The sequence below is a fragment of the Lygodium microphyllum genome, chromosome 4 (genome assembly GCF_053477565.2).
Source record: "Lygodium microphyllum isolate KBCC chromosome 4, Lygodium_microphyllum_v1.1.10, whole genome shotgun sequence".
NCBI classification, from domain to species: domain Eukaryota; kingdom Viridiplantae; phylum Streptophyta; class Polypodiopsida; order Schizaeales; family Lygodiaceae; genus Lygodium; species Lygodium microphyllum.
The window spans coordinates 154758973-154779120 of NC_141138.1; the positions used below are offsets into that span (position 1 = coordinate 154758973).

The 20148-nt window shown below is 41.5% G+C and overlaps 1 protein-coding gene across 3 annotated transcripts in view; it reads left to right on the top strand.

Moving 5' to 3' along the window:
* LOC148037802 (ubiquitin-activating enzyme E1 2-like) overlaps positions 1-20148 on the top strand; it is a 34770-nt gene that overhangs the window by 13092 nt on the left and 1530 nt on the right. For all 3 annotated transcript variants that reach the window (XM_087676755.1, XM_087676754.1, XM_087676756.1), the window contains 3 exons: positions 7814-8031; positions 8123-8914; positions 19204-20072. In XM_087676755.1, coding sequence (XP_087532881.1) covers positions 7814-8031; positions 8123-8914; positions 19204-20072 — 1879 coding nt within the window. The remainder of the gene's footprint in view (positions 1-7813; positions 8032-8122; positions 8915-19203; positions 20073-20148) is intronic.

A 20148-nucleotide genomic window follows, 5' to 3' on the forward strand; every position in this document is an offset into this window, starting at 1 on the left:
TGTCAGAGTGTAGTGATGCGGAAGCGTAGGACAAAGATTGGTAGAGTGAACACAGAGAGGAGAGAGAGGGAGAGAGAAAAAGAGAGTGTAAACGCAGAAAATCTGCGGTGAGTATGCTGTATAAGAGTGCAGAAATACACAAGGAGGCAGAGGAAATATCTGCGCGTGTCTCCGACTTCATGACCTCGATCTCCGTCAGCTCGAGCATAGTCTATCTCAGCCAACAGATATCAAGATCAGAATCTGAAATCACTAAATAATGATAATGATTGGAGTGTACCACCAACTGGCTATAAATAGCCAAAAAGAAAAGAATGCCCAGCACTAGGTCGGCTGCATTAAATGCAGCCGATTGCAGGAAAATAATATAACAACTGTCCGACTGCAGGCTGCCACGTGGCACCTGCGTATATTGCTGACGTGGCTGCTAAGGTGGTTGCTGACGTGGCTACTGACATCCGTCTATCTAGGAAATGACTGTCTTACAGGACAGTCTTTTCGATAGAAGGGGAATAATAACAATGAGAAAAAGGATGAGAAGTCCAAAATGACAAAGCCAAGGAGTCTACTTGTCACATATATGGCAAGACAAGTCATTGGAAGAAAGGTTTCCTCGACAAGGACAAGGACAAGGACACCAAGAAGGAGAAGACTACAAATACAAAGGATTCAGGAGCGGTGGTTGCTTCTTCATTGGGTACTTTTTTTCCATTTGGAGGTAGTAGAGGATGTTCCTCCGATGGCCATTGGTGTAGCGATCATGGCCCCAGTTTGTGAGTGGATTGTGGAAAGTGGCGTTTCTCACTACGACTCTTTTAGAAGGGATTGCTCATATGAGTTTGATGCATAGGCAAATCCTTATAGGTAACAATTCTTACAACAATTAGAGCGGCTAGTCTATTGCCGCACTAACTTACGCATGATGAAAGCTACGATGAGCATGGGTAGTCCAAAGTAGGTAAACACTTGACCATAAAATTTAAGATTTGTTGTTTTTAAACTTTAAATTTATACTTTACAATTTAGACTTTAGTATTTACAATCTTATGTGCATTGTGATGGTGAATGTTGATACATTGAAGTTGACGGGCAACAGGATGAGGAGGAGATGATTTTTGCGGAGCTCTATAGAGAGCTTATAGCAGCAGATAGATACTCGTGACATTTGCAGCCAGTGTGCTCGTGGGTTAGGAGTTGGAGTAGGTGGTAGTAAGGGCATGGTCTTTCGGAGGCCTCAAACATCGAGGAGGGGTGGTTCAAGTGGCTTGCAAACATATGTAAGGTGGGGCTCTAGTATTCACATCCCGTGCCTCATGATGACATCCCCTCCTTGCGCATACAGTTGGCACCTAGGGAGCCATAATTTGATGATGATGGTAACCTCATTAGCGAGGATGAGTACGAGAGTGTTTATCATCCGATGCCGAGGAGTCATCTTTAGACTTTTGATGAGCACTCGGGTGGTTCTGATGATGATAGTGATGCCTCATCATAGATTCATAGGTCTCTCTTTTTTGTATCTACTATTATTGTATCCATGTGCCACTATGATGCATCATCCATGGACCATGTATGTACTAGACTCTAGTTGTATCGCATGTGCACAGTGTTGAGATATCGAGCTCCACTCGTGATATGCTAGGGTGATCGTTGTGCATTTATGTCACCGACTTGTTAGTTGTAGATGCAGGTGGTACACCGCCCATGAATAATAGCTAGATGACAGCTATCCTTATCTACTCTAGTTCGTGGTTCAGTTAGTATGCCACCTTAGTTAGTTGAGTTTGGTTTGAGACCCATATATAGGGTTCTTTTATTTCTTTGTATTAGAGTTCTTTTGGCTTACACAACTAAGAAGAGGAAAACTGTTTTCAGCCTCCACTTGTGTGTGTATTTTCCCATTGTGCAAGCAAGAAAGCTACAAGTGAGACTCCTTCCTTCTCTCCCACAATCTTGACATGGTATAGAGCCTAGTTTGTGGTAAGGAGCTCAAGAAAGCAAACCCAGTTCGCGGTGTTCTGGTAAGAGGATCAATGTTGCTTTCATTTTTCTGTTTTGGGAGCAAGTCTATGCAAATAGCACAGCTGAAAAGGGCAAGAGTGCATTGTCTCAGATTGAGACGCTCTTCGTGGTGTAGCAAGAGGGTAGTATATGCTGCGAGAAATGGCTTTAGCCGTTGGTTGCTCTGTTTTTTTGATTTGAGCCTATTTCGAGGCCTGTTTTGGCGGCGGAAATTTTCTGCACGCACTCAAGAAAAGGCCTTGTTTTATGCTGTGCGACCATTGTTCTACAGGTTGGTGAAAAGTTACTGTAGAAATTGCATCGTATGCCTGTGTGCAGAGACATTGGGAGTTACAGAATCATCCTTGTTGCCTGTCGATGTAAAATCGTCACTAGGAAGTGATTGTGTGGTCAAATACCACTTTCGTGAATTTTGCAGATTTGCCCTTGTGAGGTTGAAGTTGTGTTCTTTGTAGTGACAGAATTTTTTGCAGTGTTCTGTAATGGCGTTTGATTCTCTTTTACAGATTGTCACTGAAAAGCTTGACAAGAATAACTTTCAAGTATGGAAGTTCAGAATGACGAATTTCCTTATGGAAAAAGGATATTGGGAATTCGTTGCAGGAAATAAAGAAGAACCAGTTCTTCCTGATGTTCCTAATCAACAACAAATGCAGGCATTTAAAGCATGACATGAGAGAGCCAGGAAAGTTATGTACTGGCTGTCTATCAGCATTTCAGACTATGATTTTGCATATTCAAGATGCAAGTACGCCAAAGGAGACATGGGATACTTTGTCAAAAATGTATAGCACAAATACGCAAGCCAGGAAAATGCAGCTCAAGCAAGAGTTGCACAATGTGCAAAGAGAAAATATGAGTATCAATGACTACCACATGAAGGTGAAGAAGATTGCAGATGCACTTGCTTTCATTGGGTCGCCAGTGGAAGATGATGATTTAGTTTCTGTGACCTTGAATGGTCTAGGAAAGGATTATGCACAGTTTCGAACATCCATTTCCGTCCGTGAAAGATTTTCTGATTTTGAGGAGTTGATTGCTCTTCTAATTTCTGAGGAGCAGAGAAATGGTGGTGCATCTTCTTCAAGAGGAACTTCAAAAGAAACTGTCTTCTACTCAAATGCTGGAAGAGGTAGAGGTAGAGGTAGAGATAGAGGAGGCCGATCTGGAGGCCGTGGTAGAAATCAAAATATGCAGCAAACTCAAGAAAACCAGTTCTATGGAGGAGGACGTGGTAACTCTAGAGGTAGGGGGAGCCAAAGAGGTCGTGGTGGATGGCAAAGAGGCCAAAATGCAAACAGTAATGTTGAATGCTACTACTGTGGTAAAATGGTTCATATGGCTAAAGATTGCTATAAAAAGCAGAATGACATCATGAATGGAAAATTGCAACAAGGAAATTATGCATCTTCTAGTAGATAGGGTGATGACAGAAATGAGCATTTGTTTATGGTGCAGCACATGAACAATTTTGTGACAAGTGCAAAAGAAAGCAACGATGTATGGTATGTTGACTCAGGTGCATCAAATCACATGACAGGTCATGCAGAATGGATGGAGGATGCAATTTAAATGGAAAAACCAGGATTTGTGGAGACTGGTGATGATACTGCACATCCTATTGTGCAGATTGGAAAAATTCCTTTGTCTATGCAGGATGAGAAAAAGAAATACTTGTCCGATGTATTTTATGTCCCGAAAATCATCAAGAATCTAGTTTTTGTTGGTCAAATGGTTGAGCAGGGGTTGCAGGTGAGATTTAATTCTCATGGATGCTTTGTTGAGGATATGAAAAATAAAGGTTGCTTGATAGCAAAAGGAAGGAAGAAGGGCAGAATGTTTACGTTGTATGCAGACATGCCTGAATTGAGTGTAGCAATGTTTGCACATGGGACCGGTGTAGTTGCAGATATTGATATCTGGCATAAACGCATTGGTCATGTTAATGTACAACGACTTAAATGAATGCAGGCCCAAAATATTGTTGCAGGATTGCCTAAATTTAAGGTTGCAGAAATGCATAAGGTATGTGAAGTCTGTCAATTTGGAAAATAGGCAAGGAAACCATTTCCTAGACATGTTCAAGAGAGTAAAAAGCCATTGGAATTAATCCACTCTGATGTGTGGACTACTAAAGCTGCATCTCTTGGAGGCTGTCATTATTTTGTTACTTTTATTGATGACTATAGCAGAAAAGTTTGGGTGTCTTTTATGAAAAAGAAAAGTGAAGTTTTTGGGCATTTCAAAACTCTTAAAGCTATGGTTGAAAAAGAAACATGCTTGCAAATAAAATGCTTAAGGTCAGATGGAGGGGGAGAGTACCTCTCAAATGAGTTTCCAAGGTTTTTGTAGGAGCATGGTATAAAGCAGCAATATTCATGCAGTCATATCCCACAACAAAATAGAATTGCAGAAAGGAAAAATAGGCATATTGGAGAGGTATCTCGTGCCATGCTCAAGGAAAAAGACTTTCCAGATTTTTACTGGGCTGAAGCAGTTGCTATAGCAGTCTATATAATGAACATGACTTACAATGCAGCAATACATGGGATGACTCCAGAGGAGAGGTATACTGGTAGGAAACCTGATATTTCTCATTTGAAGATTTTTGGTTGCATTGCCTATGTTCATGTGCCAGATGAGTTGAGATCCAGTTGAATCCAAAAGTTGAGAAGTGCATCTTTATTGGTTACTCTCTGCAGCAGAAAGGGTACAGATGCTATAACCCTTCTACTCGTAAGTTTACAGTGAGCAGAGATGTTTTTGATGAGATGAGTAGCTGGTATAAACCAATAAATGTGATTGATGATGTAGATGCACAAAATGGTAATGCTGCACAGAATTCACAGCAGCAGTCACTAAATATTAGTGGACATGGAGCGTCCTCTAGCAGTGGTTCACATTCTTCGCCATGGACAGGCAGATTGAGATCAGGAGAATCTTCTCAAAGCAATGCAGATAGTGGTATTCAGGTATGACGAAAAGGAAAAGAGAAGGTAGATCAGCCCATCTTTGATGTGAATGCAGGTCACTTTTATGTGGATGGTGAATCCAGTGGCTTTGAATAGAGCATTGATGATGAGTTGGGTATTCCTTCTATTATTACACCTGGAGTAAGGAAGACCAGGGATGTTTTGAGAGCACCTGGGAGTGAACCTACTTTGCGCAGGGCTACCAGAGCTAGATATCCTGTGGATAGGCTCAAATATGATGGATTTACAGCCATTCACTATGCCTATATGGTCAAAGTGATACAGGAACCAGAACCCACTTCTTTTGAGCAAGCCATGGGAAAGAAAAAATGGGAGAAAGCCATGGATAAAGAAATGGATGCCTTGGAAGCAAATGCTACATGGGAATTGGTACCTTTGCCTAAAGATAAGAATCCAATTGGCTGTAAGTGGGTTTATAAGGTGAAGCACAATGCAGATGGTTCTGTGAACAGATACAAGGCAAGATTAGTAGTCAAGGGGTATGCACAAACATATGGCATTGATTATGAAGAAACATTCAGTCCGGTTGCAAGGATGGCAACCGTAAGAGCAGTCATTGCTATGGCTGCATCAAAGGAATGGTCTTTACATTAGATGGATGTAAAGAATGCCTTCTTGCATGGTGATTTGCAAGAAGGGGTATATATGGAGCAGCCACTAGGTTATGTGCATGCTGTTCATCCTGAGTTTGTTGGCAGGTTGAAGAAAGCATTGTATGGCTTGAAGCAAGCACCTAGAGCATGGTTTGACAAGATAGGACAGTATCTTGTCACTATTGGCTTTTAGATTTCCAAGGCAGATTTCTCACTCTGTGAGAAAAACAGAGAAAGGTATTATGCTACTTGTCATTTATGTTGATGATTTGATTATGACATGTGACAGTGATGACGATATCTTTCATGTGAAAATGCTATTGAAACAGAAGTTTGAGATGAAGGATTTGGGAGAGCTACGTTATTTCTTGAGCATTGAGGTGATTAGATCACCAAGTGGAAGATGGCTCTTGCAGAGGCAGTATGGATTGGACATGCTGTCCAAATATGGGATGACAGGCTGTAAGCCTAATTCAGTTCCTTTGGAGCAGAATGTGAAGCTGAGCGCAGATGCATTTGAGCTTATGGAAGACCCTACTATGTATAGACGCATAGTAGGAAGTTTGATTTATATGACTATTACCAGGCCAGATTTGAGCTATGCTGTTGGATTGGTAAATCAGTTTATGTAGGCTCCAAGGAAACCGCATTTGGATACGGCTAGACGCATACTCAGGCATGTGAAGTCCACATTGCAGTATGGACTACTTTATGAGACTGGGGTTCAGATACAGTTGTATGGATACACTGATGCTGATTGGGCTGGTAGTATTTCTGATAGACGATCTACCAGTGGATATGTGTTCTCTTTTGGGAGTGCTGCAGCCACTTGGAGCAGCAAGAAACAGCCTACAGTTGCCTTGTCGAGCATAGAGGCTGAGTACAGGGGTGCAGCAATGGCTGCATGTGAGGTAGCTTGGTTGCATAAGCTACTTTATGATATGCATCAGCTTATAGATGGGCCAGTTGTCATTTATTGTGACAATATGAGTAGTATACACTTGGCAAATAACCCAGTCTATCATGCTAGAACAAAGCACATTGAGGTGCATTATCACTATGTGCGGGAGAGGGTTTTACTAGGTCTTATTGATCTAGTTTATGTTAGCACATAGGATCAGGTAGCTGACATATTCACGAAGGCATTGGGTGCAGAGAAGCTGCCCAAGTTCAGAGACCTGCTTGGTGTGCAAGAATTGGGATTGAGCTCGAGGGGGAGTGTTGAGATATCGAGCTCCACTCGTGATATGCCAGGGTGACCGTTGTGCATTTATGTCACCGACTTGTTAGTTGCAGATGCGGTTGGTACACCGCCCATGAATAATAGCTAGATGACAGCTATCCTTATCTACTCTAGTTTGTGGTTTAGTTAGTATGCCACCTTAGTTAATTGAGTTTGGTTTGAGACCCATATATAGGGTTCTTCTATTTCTTTGTATTAGAGTTCTTTTGGCTTACACAACTAAGAAGAGGAAAACTGTTTTCAGCCTCCACTTGTGTGTGTATTCCCCCATTGTGCAAGCAAGAAAGCTACAAGTGAGACTCCTCCTTCTCTCCCATAATCTTGACACACAGCCCATGCGATTGCAATGGCCACCCTCATGTATTCATCTTATTAGAGTTCTTTTGGCTTACACAACTAAGAAGAGGAAAACTGTTTTCAGCCTCCACTTGTGTGTGTATTCTCCCATTGTGCAAGCAAGAAAGCTACCAGTGAGACTCCTTCCTTCTCTCCCCATAATCTTGACACACAGCCCATGCGATTGCAATGGCCACCCTCATGTATTCATCTTATTCTGTAATGAAATGGCTGTTTCCACTTTAATTAACATGTGTTCTATCATTTAACGATTTATCGTTTTTAAAGAAGTCATGTTAATTTTTTGGTACTAATATCGTAATATACCTTATAAAGTCATAGTGTACTATTTAGTACTGTATCCCGTATCGTACCTTTTGTACATGACAACTATGGGCATGTGACTCATTGGAACTTCAAGCAAAAACATATAAGAGTACACTCAAGATGAGAACACTGAATTGGATTTTTGTCTTGAAGATGAGAGACTGCAAGATCTGACTGGAACATGATGACCAAACTGCATGTTTGAATGCTGATACTCTGTTCTAATCTTTAATGTGTTCACATTTACTGCACGATTTTACTATTTGGACAAGCCTCTTATTTGATATGTTGGGCTGCAGCAAAAAACGTTATTCTGGCGGGAGTCAAGTCTGTCACATTACATGATACAGAAGTGGTAGAATCATGGGACCTAGGAGCCAATTTCTACTTTTCAGAGGACGATCTGGGAAAGAATAGAGCAACTGCCTGTGCTAGCAAGTTACAGGAGCTAAATGCAGCTGTTACGGTCTCTGTCAATACATCAGAGATCAGTGAACACATTCTTTCAAGTTTCCAAGTAAGCTCACTGTAACTTTGTAAGGCTCTGGTTTTTGTTTTTGATGATTCTAGTCTAGTATGTATCTGATACAGTACTTTTTGGACTACAGGCTGTTGTCTTCACTAATGTCTCTATTGAAAAAGCAGTCCTATATGATGAGTTATGCCGTACACATAAACCACCAATTGCATTTATCAAGGCAGATATACATGGGCTCTTTGGTAGTGTGTTCTGTGACTTTGGCCCAGAGTTTACCGTGTTTGATGTTGACGGAGAAGAACCTCACACAGGCATAATTGCTTCCATCAGTAATGACTATCCTGCATTGGTATCATGTGTGGATGATGAAAGGTTGGAGTTTCAGGATGGTGACATGGTAGTCTTTACTGAGATCCATGGAATGGTGGAACTGAATGATGGAAAGCCAAGGAAAGTGAAGAACTGCAGGCCATATTCATTCTTGCTTGAAGAAGACACCACGTCATTTGGAGCTTATGAAAAAGGAGGGATTGTCACTCAAGTGAAACAACCAAAGGTTTTAAAGTTTAAATCACTGCGTGAAGCTCTTTCAAGCCCTGGTGAATTCCTTCTCAGTGATTTCTCCAAATTTGATCGGCCACCATTGCTACATCTGGCCTTTCAGGCTCTTGACATGTTTCAAAGTAAATTTGGACGGCTTCCTGCTCCTTCAAATGACGATGCCAGAAATTTGATCAGTTTGGCGAACTTAATCAATGATGGAGCTGGAGATTCAAAACTGGAAAGTATTGATGAAAATATTCTTAGACATTTTGCAAGTGGTTCACGAGCCATTCTCAATCCAATGGCAGCTATGTTTGGGGGTATAGTAGGCCAAGAAGTAGTGAAATCATGCTCTGGCAAGTTTCATCCTTTGTACCAGGTAAACACTTTGTATATGGGAAAAAAATTGTTCCTGGCAAATTGGTTATGCCGAATGTTTTGAATACCTGTTGTTAATTTTTTGTACTTTTGACAAGTCATTTTTGCTGCTCTAGTATGTATGTCAGTTTGTTGACAGCTATGCTTTTCCGGGAGATTAATTATTACTTTGTTAAGGGTTGATATGGGACTGTAAGAGTATGAGCTAGTTCTTTGCAAGTTCAAGGGTTGATAATTACGTGTTAAGGGTTGATATTGTAAGAGCATGAGCTAGTTCTTTGCAAGTTTCAAGCAATTTGTGCATTGTTTAAACTTCAGAACTGGAGGAGAGCTTAGGCCAACATTGTGTTTTCTGATCAAAGATTACCTACTGGAATTTTTTGTGATACAGCACTCTAAAACTGAAACATAGCTGAGTGATGCCCAGTTTCTGCTTCCTTATTTTGGATAATCAGTCTAATCACATGTTGCATGTGTTCGGGTATGTTTTCTTGAGGAGAGGTTTGCCAGTGTATCAAAGTGCAGTGCGAAATTAATCTGTATGCTTGGGTAAGGCTTGGTTGCATGGGAAGATGTTGGGGGCTGCAAGCCTGTAAGGCATGGAGCCATTGCTACTCAAATGATTCTTGCCTTTGGTTGTTCTGAACCAGAGCGAGCCATTTTGCTGGATACTAATCTGGGAAGTCTCAGTTAGACTTTATTGCTAATCGTGACCTTATCCTCTCTGTGTGGGTTTTCTCTTGGGTACAAGCACCTGAGATTTTCTCAGTTTTGTGCAGTGATAGTCATTTTTTAATACCCCCAAAGGTACCTAAATACTTCAAAGCTCAAATACTTGGACATCTCAACTCTCACTACGAGAAGTTTTTCAAACAGTAGTACAGAAGTTTCGTAGCACCAGTAGAAACAGTATGTGAGTATTGGACAGGACCAAGGGATGCTACTGAAATTGATCCCAAAGAAGCTCAAGAGATGTTTTGGACAGCTCAAGCTAACCCAGCTAAGGCCCAAGATAAAAAGAGATAATCGAGTCTAACTTGATATTCAAAAGGGCCAAAGCTTGATTAGAAGCTTTAGATCCTAATCAGTTACAGCTTTTCTCTCCTAGATTGTGAGAAACAAAAAGTGGAATGATTCAAGAAGGAAAAATGATTTAAGTAAATAGAAATTCCTTCAGGAGTGCCACAAAATTTTCCAAAAAATTATCTCAAATCATAGAATTTATTATATATCAATGTAACATAGTATGGTACATAGTTGCCAAGAAACTCATTCCTAAGGTTAGGAAACTTGTATCATACTTGGGCGATTCAGAAACCTATGAAATGCTTATTTTAAATTTCCAAAAAGACCCTACCCTAAAAAATGCGTTTGAACTTTTGTAATTGACATTTGTCATGGATTCATGTTAAACATTGATATGGACATTGAATACGAATTTCTCTTAAGTTTTTGTTGTCTATAATGCTGCCACATGAAACTGATACTCTAATTGCTGAGTCAAGTAGGCCTTTTCTCTACCCTCATTGCCTTGAATTTGAGTATTGGGAAGGACCAAGGGATACCCTCATTGCCTTGAACTGTCAAGTATTCAGGAGCAGACAATAGGAGGAATGGATAGATAAACAAAACCATTGGGGTGGATGGGTGAAGGATAAAGCCAGCATTTTCTAGTGTGATTGATGTTGAAGATGCAAAAAGCATCAGATTTGAGGCTTGGTGTGGCATGATATTGAAGAGAAGCTTAATGTGATGTGTGTACATTTTGCAAGTTTTGGAGTAGAACATCACACGGATGGCTGGGCACATCATTAACAAGCTCAAATGCTCCTCAAGAAGAGGTGCTTGCATGAAGCAACTAAAACAAAGGTGATTTCTCAATGGATGAATGCATCCCTTTGTGAAGGAATCGATTAGGCACGGAGATAGAGGTAGACAGACTTTACGCTCAGTGAGAGAGACAGAGAGAGTGCGAGGAAGGAGAGTAGAGAGTGAACACGTTTTTCGGTACAATGACGAGTGTACCACTTTAGGTTTTAGATAGATATATGTATGAAAGTACAATGTGCTAAGGGTATGCTCGTACCCGTGCACATATAAAAGGCACGATGGCCCTTTATTCCCAACAACCTCCCACCTAAAGGCAATGTGCCTTAAGAGAAAAAAAGAATCAGCTAAGTCTAAGTATGTACAAAGCTGAAATAAATATATCTATCCAACTCTCATCATCTGTCGGCAATGAGCAAACCGCTCTACTGGAAGACCCTTCGTGAGCAGGTCTGCAGGATTATCATCTCTATGCACTTTGACAAGCTCAATGCTCTTGCTGTCAAGTACATCTCTAATGAAGTGATATTTCACTTGTATGTGCTTTGTCTTTGCATGAAAGATAGGATTCCGTGCTAGCATGATAGCACTTTGACTATCACAATGGAGAACATGTAACTCTATGATGCCAAGCTCTCCCACCAGACGTGAAAGCCATAAAGCCTTCTTGCATGCCTCAATGGTAGCTACATACTCTGCCTCTGTAGTAGACAATGCAATACACTTTTGTAGCCTGGAGATCCAAGAGACCGCTCCTCCTGTGAAAGTAAACATATACCCAAAAGTGGACTTCCTGCAAGCATAGTCTGTATTCGTAAAGCCAACAATAGATGCTTTCTGCTTTCCAAAGCAGATGCACAACTTCTTTGTGCCTTTGAGATATCTCATAATACCTTTCATTGCATCTCAATGCTTCTTGCCAGGGGTTGCCACGTATCTGCTAATCACTCCCACTGCAAAAGCAATGTTAGGACGTGTAGTAATCATAGCATACATCAGACTGCCAACAGCTGAAGCATATGGTATCTTGGCCATTTCAGCCTTCTCATCATCAGATGTAGGGCTGTCCTCTGCACCAAGTTTCACATATGGAGGCAATGGAACCCCAATTGTTTTTCCCCCCTTCATATTGGAACGTTGCAAAACTTTGGAGATATACTCCTGCTGAGATAGATAGAGTAAACCTTTAGATCTATCTCTGAGTATTCGCATGCCAAGAATGTGATTTGCATCACCCAGATCCTTCATGTCAAAGCTGCCATGAAGACTTTGCTTCAATGAATCCAAGGCATGAGTATCCCTGCCAGCAATGAGCATGTCATTAACATATAAAACCAAGATAATCAGGCTGCCATCTGCTGCCTTCTTGGTGTACAAGCAATGATCCACTTGACTTCTATGAAAGCCTTGGGATTGTATAAATGTATCAAACTTATGATACCATTCTCTGGGTGCTTGTTTCAGCCTATACAAACTCCTTTTGAGTTTACGTACCATTTGTTCTTTCCCTTTTTGAACAAGCCCTTTAGGCTGGTGCATTTGTATGTCTTCATGCAGATCACCATGTAAAAACACAGTCTTTACATCCATCTGTATGAGCTCCATATCCTCAACTGCAACCAAGCCCAAAATGGTTCTCAATGTAGTCATCTTGACTACAGGAGAGAAAATCTCATCAAAGTCAATTTCATGCTCCTGCTTGTACCCCTTTGCAACCAATCTTGCTTCGTACTTTGGTGAGGAACTAGAAGTGACCATTTTGTAAACCCATTTGCATGGAAGGGTTTTCTGCCCTTTAGGCAACTGCACCAAGTCCCAAGTGCAATTTTTGTCAAGAGATTCCATTTTTGACAGCATGGCTTTATATCATTTCTTGCTGTCCTGTCTGTCCATTGCTTCCTTGAAGCAAGACGGTTCACCACAGTCTGTCAACATGACATACTCAGCCATATTAATTGCGCCAGGAACAAATCTGTCAGGTTGTCTAGTAGCCCTAGACGAACTCCTAACCCAATGGTCATTGTTTGCTGGCTGTTCCTGCAAATTTCCATTTTCAGCATGCTGTCCTGGCATTCCAACCTGCAAATCAGCATTAACAGCTTGCTGTCCTGGCTGTTCCTGCATGTGTAATGGCTCATTTTCATGGGCAATAGCTGGCTGATCATTTCCAGCATTTACAGGTTCATTTACAGCAGGTATTTGCTGCTGTACAGTGGGCACATTTTGCTGTCCAAAAGGTATTTCTTCTCGGAATACAACCCTACAGACCTCCTCAGTCTTTTCGGGTTGTTTGTGCATGCGATCTTCCCGGAAGATAACGTCATTGCTGCGTACTATTTTCCTTTTCTCAGGATTCCACAATTTATACCCCATTTCACCCTCGTCACCATATCCTAGGAAAATGCATTTACAGGACTTTGACTCAAGTTTGCTGCGTTTTTCTTTACGAATGTGCACAAAAGCCTTGCAGCCAAACACTTTCAAATGAGCATATGAAGGTGGCTTGCCCGACCACGCTTCTTGGAGAACTCCCCTCCCAAAGACCTGTTTGGTGACCGATTAATCAAGTGAATGGTTGTCATAATAGCCTTTGCCCAAAAACCATGGGGTAATGCAACATGAGACAACATCGTACGGACCTTATCCTGTATGGTCCGATTCATACGCTCTGCAACTTCATTTTGGGGTGGATTATGAGGGGCAATAAGCTCTCTCTTTATCCCTTTGCTATCACAAAATGCCTGAAAGGCTTTGGACACATATTCCCCACCATTGTCAGAGCGAAGACACTTAAGTGTCTTATCTATCTGATTTTCAGCCAACGCCAAGAATTTTTTAAACTTGTCAAGCACTTCATCCTTGCTACGAATAGGGTAAACCCATACTTTCCGTGTAGCATCATCGACAAAGGTGACAAAATATTTATTTTCCCCCATAGATAATCTTGGCATTTGACATACATCCGAATGTACTAACTCTAGAGGAGAAGATTTCAAAGAAAGAGACTTTTTGTGAGAAGTTTATGCATGTTTGCCATAAATACAATGATCACAATGCTCAAAATCAGCATAACGAAGACAAGGCAAGTAACCCAAACGAGAATGCACTTTCATTCTTGTTTGACTCATATGTCCCAACCGGCCATGCCACAAAGAAACACTTGGCTGCTCGGTCACGGCAACAACATGGTCACACATACTAGATACATGAAGTGGATACAACGTATCACTCTTGCAACCTCTGGCAATAACCCTAGATCCCTTACAGATCTTCCATTTTCCATCACTAAAGGTGGTATGAAAACCATCATCATCTAGCTGCCTTGTGCTGATCAAGCTCTTCTTGAGCTGAGGTACATGCCGTACATGCTGAAGTGTAAAGACAGAGCCATGCTGAAACTGTAATTGCACACTGCCAATACCTGTAATCTCACATGCATAGTTGTCTCCAAGATGGACAACACCATGTCAATCCTCTGTATATGCGGAAAACCACTCACGATAAGGGGTGACATGAAAGGAAGTACCCGAATCAAGAATCTAGGTATGCATGTCATCATTTGTATCTGCAAGTAGAGCATGTGCACCAAAATGTGAAGAGGCAAAGAGTACATCACTCCCACTGTCACTGTCATGAGTGAGCTCTTCAATTTTTACATTGCTTTTCTTAGGTTGATTGTCCTTCTTCTCTTCCTTGCAATCATCTGTCTTCTTGCCTTTTCCTTTCTCTTTCTTCCATTTGTAGCAACCACGTTTAAAGTGACCCTTCTTGCCACAATGATGGCATTCAACATCTTTGCCACGTGATTTATTGTGTCCCTTGCCATCATATTTGCCCTTTTGCTGTGATTTGGCCCTAGTATGCAAAGCACTGGAAGACTTATTGGATGCATTGTTCTACCGATTCATCTCTTCCATAAGTAGAGCACTCTCTACACATCAGTATACAAAAGGATCACATTAGAATTGCTCATAGCAGTCCTGAATGTATCCCAACTCTCTGGTAGAGTGCAAAGCAAGAAAGTAGCCTTAAATTCCTCATCAATCATGAACTTCAAGGCAACCAGTTGGCTGAAAATGGAGTTAAACTCACTCAAGTGAGTAGACATTGCTGTACCTTCTTTCATACGCAAATCCATAAGCTTTTTCAGCCAATACACTTTACTTGCAATGCTCTTCTGTGCATACAGTTCTTCCAGTCTAGTCCATATAGCATATGCCGAATTCAAACCTTCAATGTTGAAGAGCAAGGCATCAGAAATCGATAGCTCTATGGTTGAGCGTGCAAGCTCATTCAACTCATCCCAGTCGTCCAAATCCATGTCCGCAGGCTTTGCCCCTTTAGTTTTGATCGGCTTTGCTTGCTTCTTTTGTAACAGGATATTGTAGCACTGTTTTTGCCACCGCAAAATTATGTGTGCCTTCAAGCTTCTTTATATGCATCAAATTACTGCTATCATTGCTGCCAGCCATGGTTTTCAGCTCAAAAGTGACCAAAAAACCAGTAATTGCAGGCCCAATTTGTCACCCAAGTGACCAAGGTACAAACAAGTACCAATCAGCAATAAATGACCACGCAGAAGTACTGATTTCAGATCTGTAATTCAGTTTTCAGAAGTACCAAACCAAGTGCTACAGCATTATCCAACTGATTACAGCTGTTTCAAAGGGCATGTGCATCACATTACATGAGAAATCCCAAAATTTCAGCTGCAATTTCTGTTGTATGTGTACCCACGGGCATAAAATTTGACAGGAACGGTCAAAAGCCCCAAAATTTTGTCCTCAAAAGCGTCAAACACACATCTGCATTTCCTCTGTCATGCATAGGGCTGTCCAATTTTGCCAAAATGAAGCAATTTCAGCAAAACCCCCAAATTTCACCAAGTGTTGATGTCCAAATTGCACGGAATTCAACGTGCATGTACATAAAATGACCAAATGTTGCACAAATTTTACCCAAATTGCAAAAGCCCCAAATTGCACGGGGTCCAATGTGCCTCAATGTCGAGAAATTGGGTTAATTTCAGCCCAATTTGTGCATGTACATGAAAAGCCCCAAATGTCGGGGACAAAATGTCACAAATTCTTGCAATTTCTGAGACAAATTTGCTTGTCTTGCATCAAATTTCCTAAATCTGGGAAAAGCCCCAAATTTCTGGGCTAAGAAATTTCACTTAGACGAGCAAAATTTCAACAATTTTGGCAAAATCCCCAATTCAAATACGCACAATGTCTGCAACTCCGATGCAGATGCCTCAATTTTTCACCAACAATGCTCAAATTGGAAAAGCCCCAACTTTCCGGGTCAAAATTGCACAAATTTGATGTTTTGTGCTTGCATGCGCGAACTCCGGTTAGAAAGATTTTTTTTTGAAAAAAAAAAGTTTCGAATGATGGGTCCGTTGACCTATCAGGCCTCCCCATCGCGCGCTCGTCAGACCTGTCCTTGCCCGCTGGCATTGCGCGCCCTGTCAGGCCCGTCCTTGCCCGCTGGCGTTGCGCGCCCCGTCGGGCCTGTCCTTGCCCGCTGCTGGTTCCGTCACGCGTTGACTGCTGCCCACTACCCGTCACGTCATGCTGTGATACTGCAGACCTGCTCGACCGGTTGTCTTCCGTCACTCCATGTTGGGGCCACACGGCTATAGTTCCCGCCGCTCCACGCTGGGGGCCAAGTGCACGCTCTCCACGGTCTATCCGTTTTCTGTAGCTCACGACTGCCTCAGCCAGACTGATGATCGTGCTCAGCACGCTCAGCACCTTACGCTCTGAGACCAGTTTGAAGGAATTGATTAGGCACAGAGATAGAGGTAGACAGACCTTACGCTCAATGAGAGAGAGAGAGAGAATGCGAGTAAGGAAAGTAGAGAGTGAACATGTTTTTCGGTACAATGATGAGTGTACCACTTTGGGTTTTAGATAGATATATGTATGAAAGTACAATGTGCTAAGGGTGTGTTCACACTTGTGCACATATAAAAGGCACGATGGCCCTTTATTCCCAACACTTTGAGCTCTGCCTATGCAGGTTACAGTGATTGAATGATGAGCGTTGTGTTATCGCAAGTTCCTCCACTGTAACCATCACACGGATGGTTGGGCACATCATTAGCAAGCTCAAATGCTCCTCAAGAAGAGGTGCTTGCATGAAGCAACTGAAACGAAGGTGATTTCTCAATGGATGAATGCAGGTTATAGTGATTGAATGATGAGCGTTGTGTTATCGCAAGTTCCTCCAGTGTAACCCGCACCTGACTCCAGAAAAAACGGATGAATGCCAGGAAGGAACTTGGACATTGAAAATCATGGGATGTGATGCTGACTGGTATTGGGATGTGCTAACTTAGAAGATACAATTCTGGAGATGGTCAATTGCTCTTGGCAATTTGGCTCCTTGCCCTCATGGTCAAGGGAAGGCATAGAGCCGTTAAACATTGAAATATGCAAAAAGCTTGCTGTTGATCAATGCCTTGACGGCTACAATACTAGTTTCTGCACATAAACGATGTGCTGTATCATGGGTATTGATTATGCCACATACAAAACAAGATGTTCTCATGTCCAAATAAAGTTCGACAAAGCTTTGACATAGTGAAGTGTTGCATAGCTAGCATAATCTATTGGCTTTATGAAGGGGAAAAATCTGCCAAAACTTTTGAAGGTGAAATCTTTTGTGAGCCAGCTATATGCCAATGCTGACTTCTTTTTGTGCAATAAAAATGTGGATCTAGCAACAATGATATGCTTTGTGACTGTTTGGCAAGGCAATTGGCTTTAGTGTCATCTTTGAGAAATCTAAGTTACCATGTATCTTTTGGTTGAAGCTCTTGTGTTTAGACACAAGCAGTTGTGTTCCTTGGGAATATGGTTAGATGTTACGAGTATCCCTTTGTGTTTACTTGGGAACATGGTTAGCCATTATGGGTATCCATTTACTGGATTTTTAAAAGGCTATGGTGGGGGACAATAATGGGTAAGTCATGCAACAAGTCAACTATTGGAAGCTTTTGACTTGGCCCATTCATTTACTATTGTGCATTTGCTTCATTCACTCATTTTCCATCAAGACTTTAGTCTCACATCTTAAGCTTCAGAATACTTGTGGCATACCAAAACAGGGCAGAAAACTGTTCTAAATATGGAGTAGGTCTGCAGAACGACAGAGGGCACTGAATATTGTGAGCATTCAGCATGCATACAATTGCTAGAAGGTCCACTTAGGTACTTGAATTGTTGATGGAAAAGCAGCCTTTGAATTTAATTTATTAAGCTCCCACGTGTGGTTAAGGTATGAATATTGCACCTATCCTTGTACTACTTGGGTGGAATATTTTGACAGAAAGCATTAAAAAAAAGCAAAAAGCATTTGGCTTTTTGTATTATTGTTTTAAGTCTAATTTTAAAAATGCTGTCATATATGCTACAGACTTATTTGGAGATAAATCTTTGCACCACTGTCCATGAATTTGCACACGTAGCTTCTTACAAGGGCTGAAAGAATGGCATTTTGTTAAACAAATCCTTAGCTCCCCACTCATTCCTCTTTATTTGCTTACAAGAGGCTTGTAACATTGCTATCCCTTTGCCATGCCACAAGCATGCAGCAATCAGTTTTGGCAGTAAAATAAAGCCTTTAAGATGCAAGCTGTTACTTTTGTAACATTAGGTTTTCTTATGAAGTTGTTGGGTAGGAGCCCGAATTGTTGATAGCTTGCTAGCAAAGCAGTCTCTCTTGTTCTTTGGTACTGCCCATTGATGAGAGTATTCCTTGACAAACTATCTCTGTACCTCTTTCCAAGGCTTATTTGGTTGCTATTTTTGGCTTTTTAGGAGACTTGGCGGCATGAACTAATGTCCTGGCTTAGCTTCTTGTGTTAGGGAAAAGAACAGTAGTGGAGTAGGATGTATTTGCTGAACTTTGATCTGCCTCCTGTGGTGGCCTTGATAGAAGTGCGGGAATTGCATGAGGCAGAGTGTATGAAATACACCTCCAGCATGCTGAATGCATGATGGACGTTGTGCTTGAAGGCCTTTTACCTGCTCAAAGCACGCTCAGAGCAGATGCTCTTCAAACTGCTTTGCTTTGCACTTGCAGATGAACAGTGTTCTTGTGTGAAAAGAAATAGTGAATGCTGATGTGCTTGGTTTCTAGTCTAAATCTGTGGGAGATGCCCGTTTCAATTTCTCAGTAACAAGTGACCTTTTAGATGTGGTAAAGAAAGGTTGTAGTAGGCAACTTCATTCACATATCATTAGTTTATGCACTGCTGACAAGTTGTGTACTCTTACAATGTATTTCTACTTGCTGCCTGGTATTTTTGATCCTCTCATCTGTTAACTTTAAAGACATTGTTGACTTGACCAGGAAGATACTTTGTGTATGTAGGAATATGTGTGAGTGTATAATTTGGTTATTTTTAAATGCTGTTTTGGGACTTGAATAACTCGTTCGACACTTTGGCAGTTTTTCTACTTTGATTCTTTGGAGTCACTTCCAACAGAACCACTTCAGAAGCAGGATGTGATAACTGCAAACAACCGATATGATGCACAAATATCTGTCTTTGGTCAGCAGTTGCAGCAGAGACTGCAAGATGCAAGGGTGTTTGTAGTTGGTGCAGGTGCCCTAGGCTGTGAGTTCCTTAAGAACTTGGCATTGATGGGAGTTGCCTGTGGAAGCAAAGGCAAGCTTATTGTTACAGATGATGATGTGATTGAAAAGAGCAACTTAAGCCGTCAGTTTTTGTTCCGTGACTGGAATATTGGGCAAGCAAAGTCGACTGTAGCTGCATCAGCTGCTTCAGCTATCAATCCAAGCTTTAGGATTGAGGCCCTACAGAATAGGGTTAGCCCTGAAACAGAAGGTGTATTTGATGATGCATTCTGGGAAAACATTGATGTTGTGATTAATGCATTAGACAATGTGAATGCAAGACTCTATGTAGATTCTCGGTGTGTGTACTTCCAAAAACCGCTCTTGGAGTCAGGTACATTGGGGACAAAATGCAACACCCAGATGGTTATTCCTCATCTCACAGAAAACTACGGAGCTTCCAGGGACCCTCCTGAAAGGCAGGCTCCTATGTGCACCGTTCATTCATTTCCCCATAACATCAGCCATTGCCTCACCTGGGCACGCTCAGAGTTTGAGGGTTTATTGGAGAAGACACCTTCTGAGGCAAACACATTCTTGTCAAAGCCCGAAGAGTACAAGGGATCAATGAGGTCAGCTGGAGATGCACAGGCCCGAGAATTGCTTGAGAGAGTTGTAGAGTGCTTGGTTACAGAGAGGTGTAACACTTTTGATGATTGTATTTTATGGGCTCGAAAAAGGTATGACCATTTTCTATGAGGATTTACGGGATGGTTTTCATTTGGCTTTCAGTCTATTTTGGACTTCAATTTGATT